The 12,251-nt window shown below is 43.8% G+C and overlaps 1 protein-coding gene across 3 annotated transcripts in view; it reads right to left on the reverse strand.

The window, feature by feature from the left end:
* Positions 1-748: 748 nt before the first annotated feature.
* The window catches only part of CAMK1 (calcium/calmodulin dependent protein kinase I), a 67,085-nt gene continuing 55,582 nt past the window's right edge, over positions 749-12,251 (reverse strand). For all 3 annotated transcript variants that reach the window (XM_058170209.1, XM_058170211.1, XM_058170210.1), the window contains exons 6-12: positions 10,081-10,207; positions 6,867-6,942; positions 5,936-6,048; positions 5,740-5,818; positions 4,244-4,331; positions 3,072-3,168; positions 749-2,531 (exon numbers count right to left, since the gene is read on the reverse strand). In XM_058170209.1, coding sequence (XP_058026192.1) covers positions 2,467-2,531; positions 3,072-3,168; positions 4,244-4,331; positions 5,740-5,818; positions 5,936-6,048; positions 6,867-6,942; positions 10,081-10,207 — 645 coding nt within the window. In that variant the 3' untranslated portion in view covers positions 749-2,466. The remainder of the gene's footprint in view (positions 2,532-3,071; positions 3,169-4,243; positions 4,332-5,739; positions 5,819-5,935; positions 6,049-6,866; positions 6,943-10,080; positions 10,208-12,251) is intronic.

Below are 12,251 nucleotides of genomic sequence, written 5' to 3' on the forward strand. Positions count from 1 at the left end.
AAGCTTTCAAAAATATGAGCCACGGTGGTTAGAGTGCAGTACTGCAGGCTACTTCTGCTGATCACCGGCTGCCAGCAGTTTGGCAGATAGAATCTCACCAGGCTCAAGGCTGACTCAGCCTTCCATCCTTCCGAGGTGGGTAAAAATCAGGGGTGAAATCCAGCAGGTTCTGACAGGTTCTGGAGAACCGGCAGCGGAAATTTTGAGTAGTTTGGAGAACCGGCAAATACCACCTCTGGCTGGCCCCAGAGTGAGGTGGAAATAGAGATTTTGCAATATCCTTCCCCCAGAAGTGGGGTGGGAATGGAGATTTTGCAGTATTCTTCCCTTACCATGCCCACCAAGCTACCATTACCCTTACCATGCCCACCACACCTACCAAGCCACGCCCACAGAACTGGTAGTAAAAAAAATTGGATTTTACCACTGGTAAAAATGAGGACCCAGATTGTTGGGGGCCATAGGCTGACTCTGGTTAGAGAGGGCTGTAAGAGCAGTGGTATATAAGTCTAAGTGCTATTGCTAAAAAAAAAAATCAGGCAGGAGAAGAGACTGAACCATAGAGAAAGCCCTAGTTATATCAGATAAATGGCACCAGTTCTGCCATGGAGGAAGACGGGTAAAACATTTTAAGAGTGGAATCTTCACTAGAAAGTTTCCCCACTACTTTCAAAGAAAGAATTGCCAAATTCAATCTCCCACCAACCCTTTCCTATTTCATGCAACTTTAAGAGAGAAGTCAAAGAGACATACATGAATTTTATGAGTTTATTCTTACTTTAAACCTCACCCTCCCTCTCCTAGCCACAAAATATTAACGATAATTTTACAACTGCTAGGGAGTATAGAAAAGATCGGATCCCCGCTGCCTTTCCCCCCACTTTGTACTGGTACCACCTGTAAAAACTGTTACAATTTTTCTCTCGTTTCGATAACTGTGTAAGAGGACAGCAAAATGACCACTCTTAAAACATCACCAGTCTTTTTCCAGAGTTGGCAAAACGACATTGGAGGAGGCACGGCTGGTGCCAAGGAAGCCGTGACCCTTCACTATTGCTGAAGCAACGGTGGCGCAGTGCTGAGTGCAGTACTGCAGGCTACTTCTGCTGCCTGCCGGCTGCCTGCAATTTGGCAGTTCGAATCTCACCAGCCTCAAGGTTGACTCAGCCTTCCATCCTTCTGAGGTGGGTAAAATGAGGACCGAGATTGTTGGGGGGCAATAGGCTGACTCTGTAATCTGCTTAGAGGGGGCTGTAGAAGCACTGGGAAGCGGTGTATAAGTCTTGAGTGCTATTGCTACTGCTCAGTCTACTTTAGCCTACTAAGAAATCAAATCCCATAAACCATCGCTCAGAATATCCCAAAGGTGCTTTTCTGAAAGGCAACTGGACTTTCTTGGGGGTTTTTTTCCCTTGAAAATGTTTCGCTTCTCTGAAGCTGAAGAAGCTTCTTGGATGAGAAGCAAAACGTTTTCAAGAAAGCCCAGTTGCCTTTTGAAAAACAAAAACAAAAACACCTTTGGGACAACCATGTCCTGGATGGTTGAGAGAATCTCCGTAGATGCTGTTCAGGAGAGCCGTGGCCTCTCTCGCCTCTAGAGGACAATAGGAAAGCTGCTCTAGCTCCAGTGGTGGGATTCAGCCAGTTTGCACCACTTCGGGAGAACCGGTTGTTAACTTTCTGAGCAGTTTGGCAAACTGGTTGTTGGAAGAAATCATTAGAGCAGAGAACCGGTTGTTAAATTACTTGAATCCCACCACTGTCTAGCTCCTATATTTGACTGTTTCTCCTTTAGAAACTTCAATAGATCACAGATAGGTGGAAAGCTACAAGCTACCGCACACTTCTCTCTGCAAACAAACAACCTTCATTCTCCAACACTGCACGCAGCTGAGCCAAGGGCCAGCTACAGTGTATTTACGTCCTCATTCCTTGGGTCAGCTTGGTTGGATCGTGTGGGAGAAGCAAGGGCTGGTTTCTTCAAAGCGATGTGATGGTGTGCGCAGCTGGAGAGCAAACTCCCACTTGAGCGGCTGCTGCAGAAAGCCAGAGGGGTCTTGAATATTTCCTTCCAAGACTTAAGCCACTCACATGATGGGCCAAAGAGGATGGTGGCATCGTTGCTGTCTTCAGATGAAAGAATGAGCATAGGGGGAGGGACAGGAGGGGTCTTTGGTGCGACCAACAGGGGCGTTGGGGTGGGGAGTGGAACGGGAGAGAATAAAGCATTTCCAGGGAAGTGTGGGACTCGGAAAATACTAGCCTCCACTTCCAGATTCTGGAGGATGCCGATTAATAGGGGACAGGTTCCATTCCCCTACAGTGGGACTCAGCTGTACTTTGCTGGGAAGATGGGATGATGGTCCCAGACCCTTCCCTAGCTCTTACAACAGGGCTTGGGGCTGCCCATTCAGTTATGATTGCTGCTGGCTCTGCCATCTAGTTCCTCTGTCCTTTGGTGAATGTTCAGTCCTGAGTTTGGCAGTGAGAGCCATTCCCCAAGGATTCCTCACTGCTATTAGTAGCCGAGCCTGAAGAAGACAAAGGGGGAGAAAAGGACAGTCAAGACCAGATTGACTAGAAATTGGACGATTCCAGGGCTTCCTCTGGTTCAGGAAAGGGAAGCTACCCAGTCCATACTTCCCATACGTAAGTGACCAGATTGACTCCATGGTTCATAACACTTTATTCTTGGAATGTGACTTAAGGAGGCATTCTTCAGGAACAGCATCACATGAACTCAACAGCCCACTGACGTACAACAAAGCTCCTACTGGCTTGAGCAGATCTTCAGAATGAGATGGCTTAGGAAGGAACCTGAAGACCTTGTTCTTCTTCCAGCTGCTTGGCCCAGTTGTCCCCCCCCTCTGCCCCAGCCCACTACATGAGTCATGGTCTGGTCCCCAACAGGGTCAGCTTTAATCGGTATGTTTTGGCAGCAGAACAAGTAGGCTCAAAAGCAAAGATCAAATAGGACACTGCTGTCATTGCTGGCTGACACATCAACGCTCACAAACAGAAGGAAGGGCTTTGAGGAGAAAAGCCACACAGAGACACTCGTAACCTCTCACCGTTGCTCTCCTGCATGGCTTGGCCAGGCCCCTCTTGACTGGTTCCAAGTTGTAGCTTCCTCATATGCCTCACCACAGCTGTTGCGTTGAAGGCTTGCTGAAGAGGGCGGGGGAGAGAAAAAGGAGGAGAGAAAATGAAAAGCAAAGCAAATGTTCCTCTGCCACAGACTTTGCCAAGCGAGAAAAGCTTTTTGAGAGTCCATTCCTTTGTTTCCTTCCCCACACTGTGAAGAACTTACTGATTTATCGATTGAATTTATTTATTGACTTTATTTGCCACCCATCTTGTCGGAGAAGACTCTGGGGCAGCTTCCAGCATTAGCAATTGTGTCAGAGTTTCTTGCCAAAAAAAAAAAATCAAATCCAGAAGCACATACAGATAACTGATTCAGCTGGATTCATCAACTTCTTTATATACATAATAACAGATGACCTATTTACAAGCATAAATTCTTCTTCAACGTAGTAGCAGATATAACACAAGGCAGGAAAGAACAGAGCAGACAAGTTCAGCAGAGCAGACAAGTTCAGGCTTATTTCATTTCAGAGCTGTGCATAGAGCTTAATACAAAGAGAGCCTCCTCTATGCAGGACAGTGAAGCTTCTGCACAGACTCAGTTTCCTAAGCCACTCACAGACTTAAGTTTCTTTTTCTAAACAGCCTTCATTGGCTGGGCCTTGTTACCATGTCTGTATTCAGTCCCCATTGGCAGATCTATTCCAGTCCATGAATATTCATACTCTGACAAATTGCAATATCACTTAGATACATATACCGCTTCGTAGTGCTTTACAGCCCTCTCTAAGCGGTTTACAGAGTCAGCATGTTGTCCCCAAAAATCCGGGTCCTCAGTTTACCGACCTCAGAAGGATGGAAGGCTGAGTCAACCTTGAGCCGGTGGGCATCGAACTGCTGTACTGCCGGCAGCCGGCAGTCAGCAGAAGTTGCCTGCAGTACTGCATTATAACCACCGCGCCAACACGGCTCTTTAAAAACCCAAGAAATATATTTTATGTTTATTTAACTGATGCTTGGGAAGACATCACTTGAGTTATAAACTCATCAGCTTTCTCCCACGTGATGTCCATACTATTCTTTGGGAAAAGGGGATATAAAAATCAAACAAATGAAACAAGCACTGGAATAATTAAAAAGCATTTTTAATCCTCACCTTCCATTTGCTTTTGGCAAAATTCTTTTTGATCTGCTCACTGACTGACTGATGGATGTTCTTATCTAGCGCGGTGTCTCCAGCAATCCTGAGAAGAGAGAAAGCATTCGTTCCTATTTTGCAGACAGTCCACTTCCATAAAAGGTAAGAAAAGGGGCAGCTATTAAAGAGAAACCAGTGGTGTTACCTAGTTGATGGATAAACTCCCTAAAGAAACTCATTAGGTTATTTTACGTTGGGGTCATTTTAGCATTTATGTTTACAGACCTTTACTTTAGGCTCTATGTTCTTTTTATACCAGGGGTCTCCAAGCTTGGCAACTTTAAGACTTGTGGACTTCAACTCCCAGAGTTCCTCAGCCAGCAAAGCTTGCTGTGGAACTCTGGGAGTTGAAGTCCGCAAGTCTTAAAGTTGCCAAGCTTGGAGACCCCTGGTATATACAATGCCCTCAGAGTACACCAAATTATGCAACCAAGATAGAACTTCTGCAAACAAAATAAGAGCAGGCAGAATTAATATAAAACTTTCATTTCCAACTTCCAATTTCCAAATGAAATTGAGAACTCTATTATAGAAGACTTTGTGCTAATAACAAGGAAAGGACATAGGGAGAAGAAATAAGTCAATTCATATAGAGCTGGAAGGGGCCTTGGAGGTCTTCTAGTTCAACTCCCTACTCAAGCAGGAGACCCTATACAATTTGAGACAAGTGGCTGTCCACTCAAAGTTCTTTTTATGTTCCTTTAAAAAGTGTTTAAACTTTTTAAAAAGTTCTTTAAAAGTTTTCAACTTCTTAAAAACCAAGTACATGGGTACTCCTATTTCTTTAAATCAAGTAATACTTTACTTTTAATTCCTTTGACATATTTTCATTTCCTGCCAGGCGATGTACATTCGCATGTACATTCTAAATCGGCTTTGGACAAAATAGGAATATCAATAGTCCTTAGACTTATATACCACTTCACAGTGCTTTACAGCCTTCTCTAAGCAGTTTACAGAGTCAGCCTCTTGCCCCCAACAATCTGGGTCCTCCTTTTACCCACCTCGGAAGGATGGAAGGCTGAGTCAACCTTGAGCCTGGTGAGATTCGAACTGCCAAATTGCAGGCAGCCGGCAGTCAGCAGAAGTAGACTGCAGTACTGCACTCTAACCACTGCGCCACCGTGGGTCAAAATAGTCATATAATCACTCCTATAGGTGGTCTCTATATTGAGGATGGTTGCAGTGTACCAGGCTCACGTCATCACTATTTGTGACCAGCAATTTGTTAGTAACGCATATTAAAGATGCATGGATATGTAATTTTTTTTTAAAGCAGCACGTTTTACTTGAGATTTGATGGCAAAAACGTCAGAAGCAAAAATGTGGGCCTGGCTGGAAGGCCATGGATGAGGTCAATAGAACTATTGAATATGAGAAAAGACACAGAAAAACATCAAAGCCACACCAATCCTAATTAAAGTTCAAAAGCCAAGGGTGGTGGTAAACCTTACCATGGGTGTTGTAGGGCTTGCTCGCAAGTGAATCGTTTTTTGGGGTCTCTCTCCATTAAATGCTGGATGAAATCTTTGGCTGGAAGCAAAAAAGAAGGTGAATGAGAAGCAAACTCTGACATCACAGCCGCGATGGGAATCCAACTTTTATTTTTGATCCGGGCATCCTGAGAAACTTAAGTTCTCTCTTCCTCACCTGAATCCGATATGTCATCCCAGTAGGGAGAATCAAATTCATATTCAGCCTTCAAGATCTGTTCAAACAGCTTGGTATCGTTCTCGTCGTAAAATGGGGGATACCCACACAATCTGAGGTAAAAGAGGGGGAAATAGGCCATGCGTGACTATAAAATCTAGATTGCAGGGAGGAGGGGAATATAGATTGGGAACAGGTGAAATGGTGAGGAGGAGGAGTATATTCAATGAGAGAAGGGAAAGAGACAGAAAGAGAGAACTGGTTATACCTGGATCCAGAAAGGAGATGAGGAGAATAGGAACAAAGGCAGAGATAATATTGAGCTGTTAATTAAGCTTTCCTGTAGAAAGAGGTAAATACCAAATAAAGGTAGTCCCCATCGTACAATCAATTTATTTAGTGACCGTTCAAAGTTAGAATGGCATTGAAAAAAGTGACTGCCGGTCCTCACACTTACAACCATCAAAGCATAATAAATGGTCATATGATCAATTATTTGGTTGCTTGGCAACCCAACTTACTCTGTTACTTTTTTTGTGAACCAAAAACATTCGGAAAGTGCAAAAGACAATCTAAGAGAGAGATTGTCATCTCTGCGGCAAAACATAGAAAAAAATACAATTATTCCCTAGAATGAAGGGGTGGAAGCACGTCGTGATCAAAGGGAGTGGAATTTCCTATCCTCCAAATTGCAAAAAGGGAATCATATAAAATTAAAAGCTGTATGCAAAAGAATAACAAGGGACCAGTGAACCAGCTATGCAAATGCCAAATATATCCTGGAAGCTAAAGGGACAGGATCGTGTTTGTAAATCGTTAAATGCAACTAGACAGAGATGTATTTAGAAGCAACAGGAAGTATTATCAGTTCTCTCTATCTTCCTGTTTATTCCTCCTCCCCCAAACACACACAATTCCACTCGATACATACAAGATGTAGGCAATGACTCCAATAGACCAGCAGTCCACAGCCTTGCTGTAAGGCTTCTGTGCCAAGACTTCGGGAGCTGGGCCACATCAGGAGGGAGGAACAGGAAAGAAAGAATGCAATTATTAGAGACCGAAATGTGTTGCTATGTCCACTAATACTTATTGGTTAATATACCTCTTACACTAGGGACTACCGTTCAGAGGTGGTAGAAGGCCTTCAGATACTGGATCCCAATAGACCCCGTCAATGGACTCACTATTTACAGTAGGGGCCAAAATTGTGGAAACATTTTGGGAAAAATGGATTTTCAAAAACTAGTTAATAACACCACTTTTTTTTCTGAGTAGTACCATAAAATTATATATCAATGGAAAGATAATTTAATCAAGAAAGTAATGCAATAATTTTTATAAAGGATTTGCAATTAGAATAGCAGTGAAACCCATAGAAAAAATGAGATATACAAAAATTATCACCATGTCAGTTAATACTTAGTTGGGTAACCTTTAGCATGAACTACAGCCTTACAATGTCTTCCCATGGAATGAACCAAGTCTTTTAGTTCTGCAGCTGTTATTATGTGAAATCAATACTGAATAATTGCTTCTATTAAACTGGTTTTTATTGCTGGGTCGCTTCTGACTAACAATTTGCTTTAGTCGGCTCCATAGATTTTCAATTGGGTTAAGGTCTGGGCTATTCCCAGGCCATTCCAGCAGTGGAATATGATTATCTTGAAACTCAAAAAAAAATAATGATGTTATTAGCCATCAAACCTCAAAAATACACTTTTCCCAAAAGGTTCCCACAATTTTCGCCTACTGTAGCAATGATAGCTCAACAACACCTAGGAAGCTACAGATGGCCTAACCCAGTTCTGAGAGTTGCTATGTCATTAATTGAGCTAGTGATCAAAAGTCTATTAAAACTTATTTCAACCTTCCATCTTCCTCCCGGATGATTCTCAGTTCTTGGCTTGGAACATTTGCTCAGTCCTTTTTCCTTCACAAAATATGGAGGTCATTTGAAGGTTTCATGCCTCCAAATCTGATCCCATCTCAGGTCCAACATACCTACACAGGTACCTGATTAAGGTATGCTGAAATGAAATTTTCAGTCAACTGACATTTAAAGCTTTAAAAGTTTGACACAGCACAATTGAACAATTGTGCAATAGAATTGTTTGGCAATTCCTGTTTCAAAGAATCTACTCCTGTCATAGGATTACTCAAAATGAATTCTCTTTATAGCAGAAATCTCTCCTTGGTAACTTCCTTCCTGCCCTTTTCTTTTAAAACTACTGCTGTCTCTCTGCCCACTTCCCACTCAATGGCATGGCTGTGGGAATCCTGAATTAGCCCTTTGTTTATCAATTACTCTTCCGGAGGAAAACCTTTCGTGAAAGATTGAATGCTTTAATTTACTTGGACCCCAGAGAGAGAGAAAAAAACCCCAACAAAATCCTTCTTAATTTGGAATGGAAATGGCCCCAAAAGGGGCAATTTAAGAACCGGCAAATAAGATTATAAGTCTCTTTAAAAGGAAGGAGCAAAGGAGAAAGATACTAATTATAAGGATGGAAGTGCCTAGAGGGAGAATGAAATAGAAACCAGAAAAAGAATTCCTGTTAAGTCAAAAAACAACAACAACCCCTCTGCCTTCAATCATTCAACCAATCAGAATAGAGCTGGAAGAAACCTTAAAGGTCTTCTAGTCCAACTCTCTGCTCAAGAAGGAGACCCCTATACCAGGGGTGTCAAACTTAAGGTCCGGGGACCAGCCCACGGAATGCTTAGATCTGGCCCGCGGAGCCACCCTGGAAACAGCAAAGGACTTGCCCGCGGTGCCTCTGTCAGCAAAAATGGAGCTCGGGAGGGCCACAAGCGGCCAACCCAAGCTCCATTTTCACTGGCAGAGGGTTGCAGGAGGCTGTTGCAGCCAAATATAGAGCTTGGGAGCCTGTTTTTGCTGGTACTCGGGCCACCATAGGCGCACCTGACACGAGTGAGGTCGAGCTGGCCACGGCCACCCTGGTCATGTCCACCCTCCCCCCCCCAAGGTCAAACACAACCCTGATGTGGCCGTCAATGAGATTGAGTTTGACACCCCTGCCCTATACCATTTCGGACAAGTGGCTGTCCAGCTCTCTTCTTAAAAACCTCCAGTGTTGGAGCACCTACAACCTCTGAAGACAAGAAAATTCTCCTTGATTAGTTTCCTGCACATTTGTTTTATTGCACATCTAAATTAGATTATTGGCTAGGTCATCAATTCTTTCCCCAGTCCATGATGATGAGCAATATAATCACATTTTGAATTTTGGAGGAATGTTGTGGTTGGTTTGTATCCTTAGTACATCTTCACTATTTCATCTGCCCATGTTACAGGTAGTAATTTACCGTGATGGATATTTCTACACAATCCCTAGAACAGTGATGGCTAACCTTTTTGCCATTGTGTGCCAGGAGGGGGGGGTCGCAGGGGGGGGGTCGTGCGCACATGCCCACACCCATAATTCTATGCACCCTGTGCATGTGCACGCAACCCCCTGCTTCCCTCCCCCTTGCTCCTGGCACACGATGGCCCAATAGGCCCATTTCTCTCTCACCTGGCTTCAGAACCTCTCTATGAGTCTGGGAAGGGCGAAAACGGCCTTCCCCCCCCTGGAGACCTTCTAGAGGCCAAAAACGGTCCTTTTCCCAACTTCCAGTTGGACAGGAAGTGACTTTTTTGCTGTCCCCAGCCTCCAGAGACACCTAGAAAGGCTCTGGAGGCTGGGGACAGCAAAAAAGTCACTTCTTGTCCAACCGGAAGTTGGGAAATGGCCCATTTCTGGACTCTGGAGGGCCTGGGGGGGTGAGGAAGGCTGTTTTTGCCCTCCCCAGACTCATAGAGATGCTCGGGAGCCAAGTGAGAGAGAAAAATGGGCCTTTCCCACCACCACCCAGACCTTCTGGAAGCAGGAAACAGCCTGTTTCCCTATTTCTGGTGGGCCCAGAAGGCCTGCAAATCAGCTGGCCGGCACGTGCATGCCTGCCGGAGCTGAGCTCATGTGCCCACTGATATGGCCACGTGTGCCATAGGTTCACCATCACGGTCCTAGAAGCTAAACTCTTAAGATCCATAAGATTGATTATTACTTTGGCTTTTTGCTCTCACCCCCTTCCCAAATATTTCATATTATTTCGTGAGGAGTCGGTCCCTTGATGCTCACCCACATAGCCAGGAGTTCCACAGGCTGTGGACATGACACTGCCAGAGCCTTCAATCTTCGACAGCCCAAAGTCACTAATCATGATCTTGGAGTCCTCATCCAGGCTGTAATACAGCAGGTTCTCAGGCTGATGGGAAATTGGAAGAAAGCAAGAAGGCAGAATTGGGAGGATTTAACAGCTTTTTCAAACTGCAAAATACATTCAGAGCAAATCTGTACAGACCATCAAAGACTATTAAAACAAATGCTTTACATTTAAAAAAAAAAAAACTAAAAATACCCACCTTATAAAATACAACAACAAAAATAAATCTGAACAAAACAGGCTATGCTCTATGGAAAATAAGTTCCTGAAATAAAATTAAAATCAATTAAAAACAAAACAAAACCCTGAACCCAGTTTCCTAAAGCTGGCTTTAAAAGATAAGCATCATTTTTCAAAGGAACTAAGGATGGAGTTCAAAGCAAGGAAACAGGTTGGGATTCCATTCCTCTAAACAGTGCCAAGAGGAAATAGAGATAAGGGCAGAATTTATAGAAGGGATGGTACTGGAAACTTAAGTGTAAACAAACACACCCTCCCAAATATACAACTAAAAGCTTCTAAAATCAACAGTGGTATCAGTTCGGGTCAATAACAGTTGACAAGCGAGACCCAGCTTCAGGCAGGAGGACCACACACACACACACACACACACACACACACACACACACACACACACACACCTTATGCATTCATCCATGAGCAGCAGCAACAGAGCTGCCATTTAATCTTCAGCTGGTTACCCCATAGACAGCAGCAGTGCTGTTCCAGCAAGCTTCATGCTTCACATACATTGAAACAGATGTTCCAAGCAGCAGATTTAGCAGGTGGGAACTGAGAAAATATCTACAGACCAGTGGTGGGTTTCAAGTTTTGTTTACTATTGGTTCTGTGGCTGTGGCTTGGTGGGCATGGCTTGGTGGCCATGGCAGGGGAAAGATACTTCAAAATCCCCATTTCCTCCTGATCAGCTGGGGCTTGGGAGGCAGAGAATAGATGGGGGTGGGGCCAAGTCAGCATTTTTACTACAGATTCTATGAACTATTCAAAATTTCTGCTACCGGTTCTCCAGAACTGGTCAGAACCTGCTGAAACTCACCTCTGCTACAGACCCCTCACATTTTGGACCTAAACTGTTTCAACTTCTCCCCTCAAGACACCGTTATAGAGCATTGCATGACAAAAGCACTAGACGCATAGACAGTTTCTTTCCCCATGCCGTCACTCTGCTAAACATCTAACACCCTCAGGATTGTCTTGTGCCTAAAAATATTTACCCATGTAGTAGGCTGTATTGCTATTATCCTTGTCATCGTGTCATCTTTCCCGTCTTCTCATCTTTCTCACCTCTCATCTTTCCTACTACCTTCTCCTATTTGTATATTATGATTTATCAATAATTGCTGTTTGTATCTTACGATTTAGGATTGTATCTTATGATTTATGATCTATAACTTATCACTTTGTTGCTGTTTGGATGCACACTGAGAGCTTATGTACTGGAGACAAATTCCTTGTGTGTCCAATCACACTTGGCCAATAAAGAATTCTATTCTATTCTATTCTATTCTATTCTATTCTATTCTATTCTATTCTATTCTATTCTATTCTATTTTTGTTACCCCAAAGGCAGCAGCAATATCGTTGCAGCAAGCTACATACTCCACACACATTTAAGCAGCTGTTCCAAGTGGCAGACTGGGAAGGCAGCAGGTGGGAATGAGACACCAGAAATTTTTAGCTCATCTCTAATTTCCCATCTGCTTTGTTGTTGTTGTTGTTGTTGTTGTTTTATGATCCACACTTCTTTTCTTCTCCCTCTCTCCACTCTGCCATCCAGACAAACATTTGACTGGGATGGTATAAGGTCTCCTGCCTTGAGCAGGGGGGTTGGACTAGAAGACCTCTGAGGTCCCTTCAAGCCCTCGGTTTCAGCGTTCTGAGTAATGCACCCATTGAAATCAGAACTCCAAGAGAGGTAAATTCCTCAAAGGACATATTTATTGGATACATCCAGGGGTGAAATGCTCCCGGTTCGGACCAGATCGCCCAATCCAGTAGGGATGGCAGGGGGTGGTTCAGAGAACCGGTAGCAAAAATCCCCCCCCCCATGCTCAGCTGAGCCGCG

The sequence above is a fragment of the Ahaetulla prasina genome, chromosome 2 (assembly GCF_028640845.1).
Source record: "Ahaetulla prasina isolate Xishuangbanna chromosome 2, ASM2864084v1, whole genome shotgun sequence".
NCBI lineage: Eukaryota > Metazoa > Chordata > Lepidosauria > Squamata > Colubridae > Ahaetulla > Ahaetulla prasina.